This window comes from Seriola dumerili, unplaced genomic scaffold (genome assembly GCF_002260705.1).
Source record: "Seriola dumerili isolate Sdu_G_001 unplaced genomic scaffold, Sdu_1.0 BDQW01000226.1, whole genome shotgun sequence".
Classification (NCBI taxonomy): domain Eukaryota; kingdom Metazoa; phylum Chordata; class Actinopteri; order Carangiformes; family Carangidae; genus Seriola; species Seriola dumerili.
Window position 1 is genome coordinate 4,090,453 of NW_019174481.1, and position 14,577 is coordinate 4,105,029.

General features: G+C 40.3%; 1 protein-coding gene across 2 annotated transcripts; it reads left to right on the plus strand.

The window, feature by feature from the left end:
- Nucleotides 1–1,012: 1,012 nt before the first annotated feature.
- LOC111228816 (AP-2 complex subunit mu-A) lies at nucleotides 1,013–14,238 on the plus strand. 2 transcript variants are annotated; one of them, XM_022754891.1, is made up of 13 exons: nucleotides 1,013–1,158; nucleotides 2,620–2,741; nucleotides 7,226–7,491; nucleotides 8,084–8,166; nucleotides 9,047–9,052; nucleotides 9,201–9,336; nucleotides 10,330–10,474; nucleotides 10,797–10,814; nucleotides 11,411–11,530; nucleotides 11,812–11,947; nucleotides 12,093–12,190; nucleotides 12,445–12,556; nucleotides 13,033–14,238. In XM_022754891.1, the coding sequence occupies exons 2-13, from the start codon at nucleotides 2,668–2,670 to the stop codon at nucleotides 13,165–13,167; spliced, it is 1,329 nt and encodes a 442-aa protein (XP_022610612.1). In that variant the 5' UTR covers nucleotides 1,013–1,158; nucleotides 2,620–2,667; the 3' UTR covers nucleotides 13,168–14,238. The 2 variants fall into 2 exon arrangements, with proteins under 2 accessions (XP_022610612.1, XP_022610613.1); XM_022754892.1 differs by lacking the exon at nucleotides 10,797–10,814 and having other exon boundaries at nucleotides 1,014–1,158.
- Nucleotides 14,239–14,577: the final 339 nt, after the last annotated feature.

Sequence of the window (14,577 nt, forward strand, 5' to 3'; positions counted from 1 at the left end):
GAATCGCAGTCCTTCTTACTGTAAAAATGCATTTGTTTTATTATATCCGTAGTTGGTCACAACTAGTTTCATTTCCCATCGCTAAACATGAGCATCCAGCTTCAAGAGTCATTTTTACACTACACAGCTGCATTTTCATCTGTTAACCAGAGCATTTTCAGACTCTGTCTTGTGACAATGTATAGTGGAAAAAATTTTCTTACCATGTCTTTCACACTACTCTTTTATCAAGGAAAAAATGTCTTTTTATTTATAAATATAGTTTTATGACTTAACTTTGCTGCTCTGTGTTATGTTTTTATTTGAGTGTGTGAGCTTATGTTTGTGAGGTAGAACTATGCAGCTTAGTCTTTTTTTCCCTCCATGGTACCTGAGGTCATATTTGCATTTAAAAGTAGTGGATTCCAGACTGTCCAGGAGCAGGAATGTGAAGGTTAGGAAATCTGGTGCACAGATGTGTGTGTGTGGGCTGTGGGTGTTTGAGAGATCAACCTGTGTACATTTGCCTCCGAACTGAATGACCCTATGCAAAATGTTCCCCGTATTTAAAGAGAGAAAAAACTCCTGTTAAAGAGGCGATTTCATTCAACTTGGACAAAAAAAGAAAGAATAAAGCAAGACCACAGGCACAACCCTTAGTTTAAAGGACAAACATAAAGTAAGATATTTACTACAATCCCACAGGGACGTTTGTTTTCTTGCTCTTATTAACTAGAGGTTTAGGTCCAGGTCAAACTCTGGAACTAGTAATGAATTCTACAGTTACTTCAGAAAATCTAATAAAGCAAGTTGGATACGTGCCAACATGCTCCCGAGTCCATTTAAAAAAAAAAAAAAGGGGGACTAGCGCACTGTGCTGCCCCTTCTAACTATTACACCCGTAACCGTTAATGAACTGCCGTGAAACAAATAATTGACCATGTAGCTTATCATAACAAGGCCTGGGTGCGGTTTACACATCGCCCCAGCCGCGCCTTTTCCTGTCACAGCGGAACGGCTGTGCGTAAGGACGGCAGGTCAGCTGACAGCTATCAGAGGACCGGGAGGAAGGAGCGGAATTAGCGGGTGTGTGAACTGGGAACCTACTGGATCCTGACATAGGCTGTATCCGAAGCCAAACGGGGAACGAAGACTGGTGGCGTTCGTGAGAGAACTAGGGTAGGTTCACCAAAGTCGAGATGTTTAAGTGTTTGTTGTCAAAATAATTAAATGGAGCGCGGTAACCGTTACCGAAAGCCGGTGAAACCGTTTCTTTCGTGGGCGATGCTAATATTAGCAACGTTAGCCTCCGCTCCGCTAGCTAATGTGAAGTTAGCAGCGGCAGCTAGCATGAAAACGGAAAGAAGATGATTTTTGTCTCCAAAATAAAAGCTCACAGTATCTTATTTCAACACTTTCTTTAACGATTAAACTTTATTGGGGACACTCAGTGCAGTCTTTGATTCTGTTGATTTTTAAATTGGAGATAATTAACAGTGATGTATGATTAAGGGTCGTAAGACGGTCTGATTTTCTTTTCACCGGAAGCCCATTAAAATTGTGCACGGATCGACACTGGTTCGTTGATGATCGCCGCGAGCTAGCCTGCCGTTGTGAGCTAAATTAGCTAGCGACCTCTCACTCGTTCTTTTCCCCATCACTTTGATCATAGCTGAAGGTCAAGCCTCCATCAATGCTGTAGCGATTTAAGATTATTTAAAAAGAAGCGTTTCAAGTAAACCGATTGAGGAACAAATGAGAAAATATGAAAAATGTATGAACGTTAGGAAATGGCCCGACTGAGCAGACATCTTGACTTCGGCCAATAAAAGGGCGATTGGACCTGTTCAGGTCTTGAACACGGTTTACTCGGTCACGACTCGGCCATGTCTTAGTGGGAGAAAGATTGTACTAATCTTGTTCTCATATTTGTGTTGTGTGCTCCCTCTGAGCTCCTTGTGTTCAAACTGTCTGGTCTCTGTCTTCGAGGAATTTCAAGCGTGTCCTTCATCCCTTGGTTTCCAGAAGCGTCATTCTTGAATGAATGCAAATTCCTATGATATGTTGGTCTAAGCCGTATACGAATCCGCTGTTTAACAATTGCTCTGCATCTTGATGAATTTTATTGTCTTATGGTTTTAATCTTAGTTAGGATTTCATGTTTAGCCTAATCAGATCCAGACAGTATCTGGTAGTAAAATGCAACCCAGTAAGAGCAACAGATTTTTAGTTGGCAACCTGGTGGCACCCTGCTTCAAACTGGTGGCTGTTAATCTGCTGTTAATCTTACTTTCGAAGGAAACAAGGAATTGACTGTAATGAGAGTGGTGGTAGTGGAGTCTTTTTAGCCTATATTGGAGTGGTCGTTGGGTTGGTGTATGTATATATGCACAAAACACAAATGACTCACCACAGTGGGGCAGCTGCAGGGTTTATTCAACTGGCAATAGAGTAATGTGTGTGTGTGTGTTTGAGAGAGAGAGACAGAGAGTGACAGAAAAAGCGGATGTGAAGGACAAACGCTTCCCTGTACTGTTGGTCACTCCCCCACTTTTCACTGCTTTCACTTCTCTGTCACCCCCTTTTTCCTTTCCCCGTTTCCTTCCTGCAATCTCTTGCTCCATTTCTATCTCATCCCAGGCGGGGTTTGGTTTCACCATGGCCAGTTGGGACTGAGAAGCAGCCACAATGATTGGAGGTCTGTTCATCTACAACCACAAGGGGGAGGTCCTCATCTCCCGGGTCTACCGAGATGACATCGGGTATGTTTCACAGGAGGAAAGCTACTGTAAAATTTTGGGGGACATTGGTCAGTCAGATGGTCCTGATCCAGTGGGGGTTGGACAGGTTGGGGTTGATCCTGAAGGGATGAGAAAGGATTATGTCCCTCTTCCTAGATAAGAAGTTCACATTTGTCTTGTTTTGTTATTTTCTCTAAAAATGTGTTTGTGTGTGTGTGTGTTGGGGGGGGGGGGGGCAATATAGGATTAAATTTAGTACAGTGGTACCAACTGTTAGATAAGATGATGGTTTGGTACAATTAGAATAAAACTATCATAAAGATACATATTTATGAATACAAAACATAAAGTAATATTCACTGATTCTCCCAGAAGAACAAAAAACAAGTGATCACAATTAGAATACAATTATGCACAACCAGGAAAAATAATTCCCTCATTCATCATTGAAGTAATGATTTGGTTCAGTAGTGCTGATCAAACCACACCTATGTAAAAGATTTGGTGCAGCCATTTGAAAAGCTCTCACAAACTGACCCTAAGTGTTGAAACAAAACAAGACACTAATTTTTGCCCTATGGAGCAGAGGCACTGATAGGAAGTATTTATATCCTCATCATTGGCAGCCACATCTCTTAATTTTCCCCAATATTGTAACGGCATGGCAGTGATGAAATGCTTTGCTTTAACTGCAATACTTTCAGTCAAACAGCATATTTTGGCTATTACCTACCCATGCATACACATTTAGTTCATCAGCATTCCTTGGGCACATTGATGTTAAATATACAGTATAATAAATGGTAAACGGTATTATCACCTGAAGTCTATACTAAGGCCAGAACAAGATATAAAGCATGGATTTATCACAAACAATTGTTTCTGCAGATTCAAAACAAAGTGGAATCTCAAATTTGCATGTAGGCTATTCAGCCAATTGTCTAAAGATTTTCATAGAAAGAAGCGTGGCTGTTGGCAGATTATCTTCAAGTAAGACATGGAATTTGTGAGTCCTCCATCATTGCCACACTGGATTAATTCATTCATTCACATTGTAACACTCACAAAACCCTGAGTGCCCCCACCTCTAATACACAATTGGAACGGAAAGCTATCATTAATGGGTAAGTGTGCATGTCTCCTGTCTTCAACTTTGACAGTTGGTCATAGTCCTTATAGTCCATAGTCGATGTTCGGAGTGAAACATGGTTTCTGCAAATGAACTTTTTGAGCGTTAAAAAATAATTACAGTACTTCAATTATATAAAGAAAATGGAGTAGATGTGGAATCAATAATTGCCTGGATGGAAATAACAGTTGTATCAGTATCAGTGGGCTGTAATGGTTAAACAGAGCTGACATAGGAGCCTTTACAACGCTGCTGAAGAGCTGGTGAAAAGGAAATTGTTCCCTTTGTGTAAGATGGACGAATAAAAACAAAGCTGAGTCATATCCAGAGTAGACTGTGGTGTAGCCATGTTGTAAAAAAATGTCCGTCAAGGATTTTGTACTTCTCATATGTCAGGTTAAAGGATACATCCATATTGACTTACATGTATCAAATGGTATGTTACAGACAGGAAGTCAGCACTGTGGCTAGAAGAATATAATATATATTTTGAAAATCTGACTTTTGTACTGTCTGTCTTTCTTCCTTCCCTTTTCCTCACTTGTTACTTGTTTGTTTGTGATACACTGTTGATGTGATGTGCAGTTATCAGGTCTCCATGCTTGCACCCAATTATCACCCGCTGTTTTGCATAAGCCCAGACAAATCATTTGGATTGAGGTCAGAGTAGGAAGTTTGCTGGAACAGACGCCAGCCCGTCAAGTACCAAGAGGGCACAAAGGTAGAAACAGATTGCCTAGTGCTCTCATAGTGTCCTTTATATGGGCACACATCAGTAATGCTGGGTCAGTATTTCTTGTGCAAACCCTCAAAGAATTTTCAGAGGTTTTATCTCAAACGTTTTTGCTGTAGTTGTAGGAATACAAGCACAGTGAAGACAATGGAAAAGGGCAGAAACAGGATGGTATGTGTTGGATATCAGAGCTCCTCAGTGTGACATGTTGCGTCAGCAAATAGAGCCACTGAGACATCGTTTAAAAGTCTGTTTGAATTAGATGAGTCCGAGGTCTGCAGGTTTGTTTAAATGACGTGAAAACTGTGCACGAGGATCCCTTCCATCTTTTGTCCTGTCTCTTGTTGTTGCTTAATTTTTAATCATTGCTCCTTTCGTGTCTAACAGTAGCACAAATACAGTATAGCTGCTTGCCTCTGCCTGTTCAGATGCAGCACAATGTGTACTACAGAACAGCACTGAACCCTTCATAACCACAGCTGATTTTCCTTAAAGGTGCAAAACAAGGAAACCATCATTCTTTAGGACTAGTTTTAAGTTTTAAGTTTTCATATTATTTTTTCAGCAGAAAAACAGAAAAAAACAAATGTTTTGGTCTTGTCCACACATTTCCACTGTGGTCATTTTTCTTCACATCACCAGCATCAGTTGCTTTTGGTGATTTTCTCTGTTGCTGCAGCAGTGCAGAGTAAACCAGACATATTATGTTGCTCTAATGTCTGCAGTATGTGTGCTGTAATATTGTGTTAACAGCTATGCTACGCACATTTAGAGTTTTTAGTCACAACTGAAATAGAAATTTATCCACTTGAAATAGCTGTTATAGAGTGGTGTAGATTAATGACTTGACACACTGTTGTGACTATAACACACAACATGGATTAAAGGGCAAGCTAATGCTGCTAACCTTTCCTCAGCATACTCAATTACAAAGACAGCATCATAATAAACACCATGTTACTCACTCTGTCTGTGTACATAATGCACGAAAATGTCTCTTGTGCATTTTTGTCTCTTTCCTCCCCTTTTACTTCATCCTTGTTTCCTCTCTATCCTCTGTATCACCATTTTCCTCCATCTGTCCATCTTGGCCCCTGTAGGAATAGGTAAGAGACGCTCCAACGTATCAAGCATGACCCTTCCCTCTCATGGCCACCGATCAATGACCTCCCCCCCCCGAAACCCTAAACTGCATGCACATTGATTCCACAGTCAACTTCCTCAGAGCATGAGTCACCTGTCATGACATTACAGCTTAAATAAGCCCCCAGCTACTGAAATACAACAGCCAAATCAAATCAGAGCCAAAGAATTCAGCCACTATCAGAATATTGAATACTGTTGGTCACTATCAGCGCTACCCAATGCCTAAGCATGTAGTCTGAGCATGGAATATGACTGATAATTTAGTCCTCTCATCTTTTATTTCTACCGTGATTTTTCACAGAGAAATTGAGAGATGTTTTTAGATCATTTAAGATTCATTTTTTTGAGGTCTCATTTGTAGGTTAGTTAACAGCTTTAACTAAATGCTGTTTAATACCATGTCAAAGGAAATGTTTCCGTATTTTTTTGGTGAAGAACGTGCTAATACTTGTTAGTTGTGAAATAGCAGCAGCTTAATGGGCAAGGCAGACATCATGGCAGCCTCCTAGACTGATATATTGTACCTTTGTCCTAATGGGCGCTCAGCATTTTCCACCTTGAATCCCTAAACATGCAAACATGGGTGTTGATGTTTCGTGGGCGTTGCATCTTCCAACATCTGTTATATCAACAAAGGAGGCTGCCAGCTGTATGTGTCTGGTCCATTAGTTTTTCATGGTACCATTCAGAAATAGGCTATAAAAAGTTGTACTTTCAGCCGGGTTATACATCTAAAAGGGCAGATGCACAGTTGTTTAGATTTTGGTAAGTTTGCAGTTGCCTGGAATTAGACCTCGAGATGTTCTCAGACATTACTCAGTAGGATTTGGTAGTCTTGTCAGAGCGTGTTGCATCCTCTGCACTAAGCCCTGTTATTTATAAATCCACATTAATCAGGGCTGAGTTTCCCCAAAGCATGGTGGCAATAAGCTAAGGTATACGTTTCTTATTTGTTTTCAGTAGAACAGAATTCAAGTGTAATTTAAAAGGCCTTTTAAGCATTAAAAAAAAAAATTAAGAATTAAATCAAATTAAGATCATCATCATCAGACTAAAAACGTAGTTAAAAATCTTTTGTTCCCATGGGGTCCAGGTAATTATGATGCCGTTGCCTGGGTGTCCACCTAAACCTTTCTCTCTCCCTCCTGGTAATTATCATGATTTACACAAAACAACCCTCCTTTTCTCCCTCTAAATACACCAACTCGAAGGTGTCCTTTTTTAGTTGGTTAGAAAATGTTTTGATAATTGCTCATTCCTTGAAATGGGTGGATATGTTGTTGAGGTCTGAAGGTGTTATTTATTTTGAGTACAGTGCAGAACTGGGTATCACACTCAAGTTATTCTGCAGCATTTTCACATGATGTCAGAGGGTGGGATAGTGTTAACAACAGTCTGATTGTTATGTAAAAGCCTGGAACAACTCTTTCAACTCCTCTTTTTTTGTCTTGTTTTTTTTTCTTCTCTCTCTCTCTCTCCTTCTTCCTCACATCCCAGGCGTAACGCGGTGGACGCGTTCCGTGTGAACGTGATTCACGCCCGGCAGCAGGTTCGATCTCCCGTGACCAACATTGCCCGTACCAGCTTCTTCCATGTCAAGCGCTCCAACATCTGGTTGGCGGCAGTCACCAAGCAGAATGTCAACGCTGCCATGGTGTTTGAGTTCCTTTACAAGATGTGTGACGTCATGACGGCCTATTTCGGCAAGATCAGCGAAGAGAACATCAAGAACAACTTTGTGCTCATCTATGAGCTGCTGGATGGTAGGAGACGATATTACTAATGTTGGTGTGTGGAATGGGTTACATTGTCCAAAATATAATGACATCAGTTGGAGAAGTGGGCAGCTCTAGAGCAGATAGAATCAAGGCCAGATTATTTTATGTAGTGTATTTATAGATAGAGATGGAAAAACCTCATTCTCATACTGTATACATAATTATGATGGTAGGTTGTTGCATTAACCGCTCTGAAGGAGCCCCCGAAAAGAAAATGTTGTGGCAGCATTCTATCTAAAATGTCTGGCATGTAAACATCAAAGTGTCCAATATTTAATGAACTCAAAGTCGTCATTAGTTTAGCAGTGATCCGACTGAAGTAAAGTAGCAGAAGTGTATTTAGCGTGAATGACTGCAACAATAGTCTGGTATGAATTGGTCAAATGCAGGTTGAACTTGGCTTCAAACTTTGTGTTAATTAAACACAAAGTTTGCGTTCGTCCTCCGAGAGAGAGTTGTATTAACATAATGTGTCGCTCAGTCAGCGTTGGTTTTTCCTATCGCTACGTGTCCCAGTTTCTCTTGTTACCCATCTTATCTCTTACAGACAGTTATCGCTTTGTGTTTGTTCATACAGAGATCCTGGACTTTGGCTACCCCCAGAACTCAGAGACCGGCGCTCTGAAGACCTTCATCACCCAGCAGGGCATTAAGGGACAGGTCAGTACAACAAGTGTAGACTCAGATCTAATGATGAAATGTTAGATTGACAGAATAAGGACCTACTCTCCACTTATCAGTTTATTAGGTACACATAGATAAAACTAATGCAGTCTAATACACCATTGCAATAAATCTTAACCTTCATGAAGGTTAGATTATTGAGTTTATGTTGAAACCATTTAACTCAACTTTATGGCCATTTTGGAGGCGGTAGTTTGTAATGTTAATGCTTTTCAATTGCATTATACTGTGATTTATATACACCACTTATATATCTGAGGGTAGACTACATACACTATTAGAAACACCTCTCAGTATAAGTCAGTACCTGGAGAATCACAAGTGATAGATGGGTAATAAATACACTGTATTATTGAGATGTCCTGAGCTCATTTGCTTGATCAAGACATTTTTATGAGATTGGTATAAATTCTCTTTCCAGTCCTTTTGTTTATTATAATCCATGAATAGTATCTGTCAAAAACACTCAACACTACATTACACTGGAACCTTCTCCTTAATGCAAAGCGCTGCTAGCGCAACAAGCAGTAACTAACAGTGTGATTACATGATATCCAGTGGCTACAGTGGATACAAAATATTGCATTGAACTGTTTACACAATTTTGATTGAAGGCCTCCTTTAGCCTAAGTGTGCACTATTATTATGCAGGAATATATAGATGCATGATTAGGAAATCTTTAATGTTATGGCATGGATTGGATGCAAAAAAAAAAATGTATTGGCACCTTTCTGGTTTATGTATAAATATATTTATGGTTATTGTGTGATTCACTAAAAGTAACATTGAAATTAAATACATTTTTCTGTCTTTTTCTCTCGTTCTCTCCTGAAACTCCGGTCTTGGACATTTCAGCACCAGGTAACACAACACGCTGAGTTTCTAGCTCAGGAAATTCATTTTACCCATGTGCCTGTAGTGCTAATGACCCTTTCATCGCTGCCTTGCTTTTGTCAGCCTGCCCTCTCCTTTTGTCAGTAGTGATACAGTTTCTCTCCCTGTCTCCCAGACAAAAGAGGAGCAGTCTCAGATCACCAGCCAGGTGACGGGGCAGATTGGCTGGCGTCGTGAGGGCATCAAGTATCGCCGCAATGAGCTTTTCCTGGACGTACTGGAGAGTGTCAACCTGCTCATGTCACCGCAAGGTCTGTTCATATGGCCTCACAAAACTGAGTGGTGACTGCTGACGAGTGGTTTAGAGACATTTTATCATTTAGAACAAGTTCAGAGCTTTGTGTTTTTAGTTCTCCTATAATAAATACATATTTGTCCATATGTTTCCATTTATTTCTGCATATATTTATCATACGTAGACCTGGAGAGTCTGAAAATGAAACATTTATTGTCAGAGCTAGTGCCTCCACACCATCTCCACTAATAATTAGGCTAATTAAGAGTCAGTTTAGTAACAGCTCTGGGGCTTTTGATATTATCACACAATCCTATAAAATTGCAGATGATCAGATTTCCATTTTTATGAGCAGTTTGAGGACTACTCCTCCATGTTGGCATTAATATTGAGTTTGAAAGTTCATTCTTGCCCTTGGAAACATTAGTTGACAAAACAATCTCACCACAGAGTCCATTCAGTGGCTTTTCTGGTGCTTTAGATCGTATTGCACATCTTACTCAGCAGATGCTGCTAGAGGGAGTTTACAGTTTCAGTTCCAGATAAAAAAAAAAATACGTGCTTCTCAATCAGGAATCTGTCTGTGAATGTTCTCATTTGTCCAGGTCATAGTTATCTCTCTCTCAAATTAAATCGAAGGCAACTGGACTTGTATTTGTCTGTGGAAGACGTTTCGCCTCTTATCCAAGCGGCTTCATCAGTTCTTATGTATTGGTCTCTCTAGTCCGCACTAGTCTGACTAGTCAGACTCGTCAGACTAGTGCGGACTAGAGAGGTTCTCAATCAGGAATAATTCACAATATAGGGCTTTTTGAGTTGGCGTTGAAAAAAATACTCATGATTTACTCATTACTCAATACTCTTTTTTTTTTTTTTTAATATCATCATTGCTCTTTGGTTGATTTGGATCTTAATTTTATTTTAAAGGAGAGCTGAGAGTTGAGCAGAATTAGGCTGCACAACACAAAGAAATGAAAAATAAAAGTGTTTCTTTCCTTCCCCTCTCTAGGCCAGGTCCTGAGCGCCCATGTGTCGGGCCGAGTAGTGATGAAGAGCTACCTGAGTGGAATGCCTGAGTGTAAATTTGGCATGAACGACAAGATCGTTATCGACAAGCAGGGCAAGGGAGGAGCATCTGATGACGCAGGGAAGAGGTGAGCGACACAGCAAAGAAGGGTCAGCAGTCAGCAAGTTGAAAAGCTAAAATTAACCATATTTTGACTACAAAGCTGAAAAGCATTGAGATAATCTGCATTTTTAGTTTCTCTATTGAGAGTGGTGCTTTATACCCTGATGAGGTAAATTCATTGTTGAGTTAAAGTTTAAGACACCACCTTGTCTGTTAGCCCCCTGTCTGTTTGAGTGTTGTCTTGTTTACAACAAGACAGGCTTTACAATTTATTTTTAATTTTTCTTTCCTTTGGATGCATCTCTCCTTTCTTTCCCTCTCTTTCTTTTCTATGTGCTGTACCTCAGTGATTTAGGGGGAGGAAGGTACTGTACTGACAAGAGTCCTCACCCTTTGCCAACTCAACACACACACACACACACACACACACACACACACACACACACACACACACACACACACACACACCTGTCTTGTCTAAGCCCTTTAGCACATTAAGAACCTAAACACCTAAACATCCCAGTCACTGTTGCTCACCACACACTCAATACAAATCACTCAATATCAATATCATGCCCGGTGGTTGTTTCCCTCTTTTTGTAGAATTGTTGGTTTGTTTTATTTCCCCACACCTTCCTGCTTGACTTTTAACCCTTTACCCAAACACCTAACTGAAATTGTGTTAATTTTTTTTTCCTTTTTTCCTTTTTTTTATTTTTTATTTGTAAATTGCTGAATAGTTACATTAACCTCAACCGGGCTCATGTCTTGCTACTAGCAGTCAATTGTGTTCCTACATGTACTCATATGTTGATGTTCCTTTTTTAATCATGGGCATTAATTGAGGGAGAGTAGTAGTTTTATCTTTTGGAGATTGAGTATCATGATTTTTAATATTTGATTCTTAATAAATAAGAGGACTAACAGTCTTTCCTCTGTGATGTGTTTTCTCTCCCGGCAGCGGGAAGCAGTCCATAGCCATCGATGACTGCACTTTCCATCAGTGTGTGCGCCTCAGTAAGTTTGACTCGGAGCGTAGCATCAGCTTCATCCCCCCCGATGGAGAATATGAGCTCATGAGGTCAGTAGATGGATGTTTGAAATCTTGTCAGAATGTGACAGAAAAGGGTGGGAGGTCTCACGACATGACTGACACTTATTCAAACTTAAAAGAATGCCATATACAGTAGTTTGTATGTACATGGATTATTCAACTTTGAATTACATTTTTAGTTTAGAAAAATGAATGAGAAAGGAATTGATGAACAGTGAAACAAATTGACCTGAGGACGTCTTTGTGCTTTGTAAAATGCCTTATTTTTGTGAAATGAACTTTTTTTCCTCCCTCCCCCGTCGTTGCAGGTATCGCACCACTAAGGACATCATCCTGCCATTCAGGGTTATTCCTCTGGTCCGGGAGGTGGGTCGCACTAAACTGGAGGTTAAGGTCGTCATCAAGTCCAACTTCAAACCCTCGCTGCTGGCTCAGAAGATCGAGGTGAGATCTCATCAAAGTCAAGCTGGTGATGAATGCAAACTGTCGAAACCTGAGCAAAACAAAGTCAAAATCTCTTCTGCAAATATCTGTTTGAAGTTTGGTTGCTTTCACATTCAAAGTTTTAACTCCATTATCAACTACACAGGTGCGTATCCCAACACCCCTCAACACCAGCGGCGTGCAGGTGATTTGTATGAAGGGAAAAGCCAAGTACAAGGCCAGTGAGAACGCCATCGTGTGGAAGTGAGTTGTAGCTCCGCCCGTATATTACAACATACAAGCAAATTCGCTTTTTATGCCGTCTGTGTCGGGTTAATGATTAACAACATCTTCTCTTTTGTCTGTTTGTTTAACTTCCTTGTCACACACAGACTGTCCTCTTTTCTTTTGTAACCCTTTTTAAACTATGCAACATTTATAAAGCTTCCTGTGTGTGTGTGTGTGTGTGTGTGTGTGTGTGTGTGTGTGTGTGTGTGTGTGTGTGTGTGTGTGTGTAGGATCAAACGCATGGCTGGGATGAAAGAGTCTCAGATCAGCGCTGAGATCGAGCTTCTGCCCACCAACGATAAGAAGAAATGGGCCAGGCCTCCCATCTCTATGAACTTTGAGGTGAGAATACATTAATGCTTTACAGTCTCTGCCTTCCTCTCAAGCTCTCTCTCACTCAATCAATCACACACACACACACACACAGCTCAGTCTTTCTGATTAAAACTGAAGTTGATTGTTTTTCCATCTCAGACAGTGTGTCCCTCCTGTATCATTCAGTCACATGTATGTTGAATAGAAGATATTGTCTGTTGCATTTTTCTAAAATCCAGTGCACAAATGTTTAACTTGTGTCCATTGTGAGATATTGTTTGCTAAATGCATAGCTGAACAGAACTTTGTACAGAGTTGGCAGACAGACAAATGGACTATGGATTAAATGTGATCCCAGTATCAGTAAAATCACAACATGTTACTGATACCTTGTACACAGACTTCCTGCCCAGAGCTGGCTTGCATTTCCACAGAAAACAGTGTGGCCTTTATCTCCCAGCATGCCCTGACACATCCTGACTGTCTTCCTCTTGTCTCTGCAGGTTCCTTTCGCACCGTCTGGTCTGAAGGTGCGCTACTTGAAGGTGTTTGAGTCCAAGCTCAACTACAGTGACCACGACGTCATCAAATGGGTGCGGTACATCGGCCGCTCCGGCATCTACGAAACACGCTGCTAAAGTTCAACCCCCACCAGGCAGCGAACTGACCACTTTCCTCCCATCTATCCTGATAAAAAAATTTTACTTCTCCCTCTTCCTACTTTGTCTCTCTCCTCCCCTCAATCCTTATAGCTTCTCTCATACATCCCTCCCACCAACCTCACCCCTTCCTAACTAGGTGTTGGAGATTGAATTTACATCATTAAAAAAAAGTAAATATGGTATAATGCACAGATATATGCAAATGTGAATCATTGTATCGTATATATCTCGTAGTGATGAGTAAACCTGTAAACCAACTGGTGTCTGAAAGAAAAAGACAGTGATGCAGGGGGGGACCAGGGGGAGAGGACGGGAGACACCTTGGTGTCTTTAAGGGTTGCTTTGTTGCATTTATTCAGTGTTACTGTTCGACTATCTACTCTCCAGTTACTTTAGAAGTTCCAGATGTTGTAGAGTTATCCCTGCGAAGATGATGTGTAGCTGTTGTGGTTAATAATGAATCCTGGTAATAGTTCCTATATATGAGCTTCTGTCTCAGTAGAGTCTGCCCTTCTGGAGATACTGTTCTGTTGTGAACTGACTGATATTTGATTTGTGTTTTTGGGAATGGTCATTTGGATCTCGGTTACTTTCTCTTTGCCACTCAGCAGGATGAGAGAGTAAAATTGTTAAACTTACAAAGTCTCTTAATTGGTAGTTGGGAAAGAGAGGGAATTCACAATGACTGAGCTGTTTTTGTACTTTCTGGAGAGTGTGTTGTTTTTTCCCCTGCTACCTTTCCACCATTACTTTTACCAGCATTTAGCAAGTAAAGTCAAAGTAAAGTTAGAAGTGAAAAGAAGGAACATTCCATACAGTTTAGAGGTTTGACCATCATCCTTATCAGGAGTTGTGACTCAAATTTCCTGTTTTTTAAGCACTAAGATCAACTATGTCACACTATTTTGATTCAAAGATCAGGCCCTGGGAGTGTGTTTGCAGTGAGGTTAGGTCTCCCCCTGGTGTTTACCTCGTCAGTGTCTGCTTCTTCATGTTTGTAGCCCTGGTGACCGTTCTGTCCAATAAAAATCTGACTATGTAACCAAACCTGCTTCCCTCTCTGTGTGTTTTCATTTGATTGATATGACTAGGTTGTCTAAATTCTATTTTATCACTGTTTTATGGAGGATTTGTTTCAATATTATGTGTGAACAGGTCGACAATCCGTGTATAAATGTGTAATCTGTAAATATAAAACACCTTCCACAAATACAAAAATGATCTATGAATACATTAATTTACAAATAAATGAAAAGCATCTTCCTAACATTTACTACAAACAGACATTTGTGAATCAATTTTCTATTTGTGAAGCAAAAAAGCATTTGTGGATCTCAATTCTACACTTGCGGATTTCAATTTTACACAGTTTTGAAACAAACTTTA

What these genes read in the sequence shown, in the direction of transcription:
- LOC111228816 (XM_022754891.1), top strand. Translation starts at nt 2,668, where the DNA reads ATGATTGGAGGTCTGTTCATCTACAACCACAAGGGGGAGGTCCTCATC. An exon ending in CATCTATGAGCTGCTGGATG is followed by an intron (nt 7,492 to 8,083) that starts GTAGGAGACGAT and finishes TTGTTCATACAG; the next exon opens with AGATCCTGGACTTTGGCTAC. An exon ending in CCATCTCTATGAACTTTGAG is followed by an intron (nt 12,557 to 13,032) that starts GTGAGAATACAT and finishes TTGTCTCTGCAG; the next exon opens with GTTCCTTTCGCACCGTCTGG.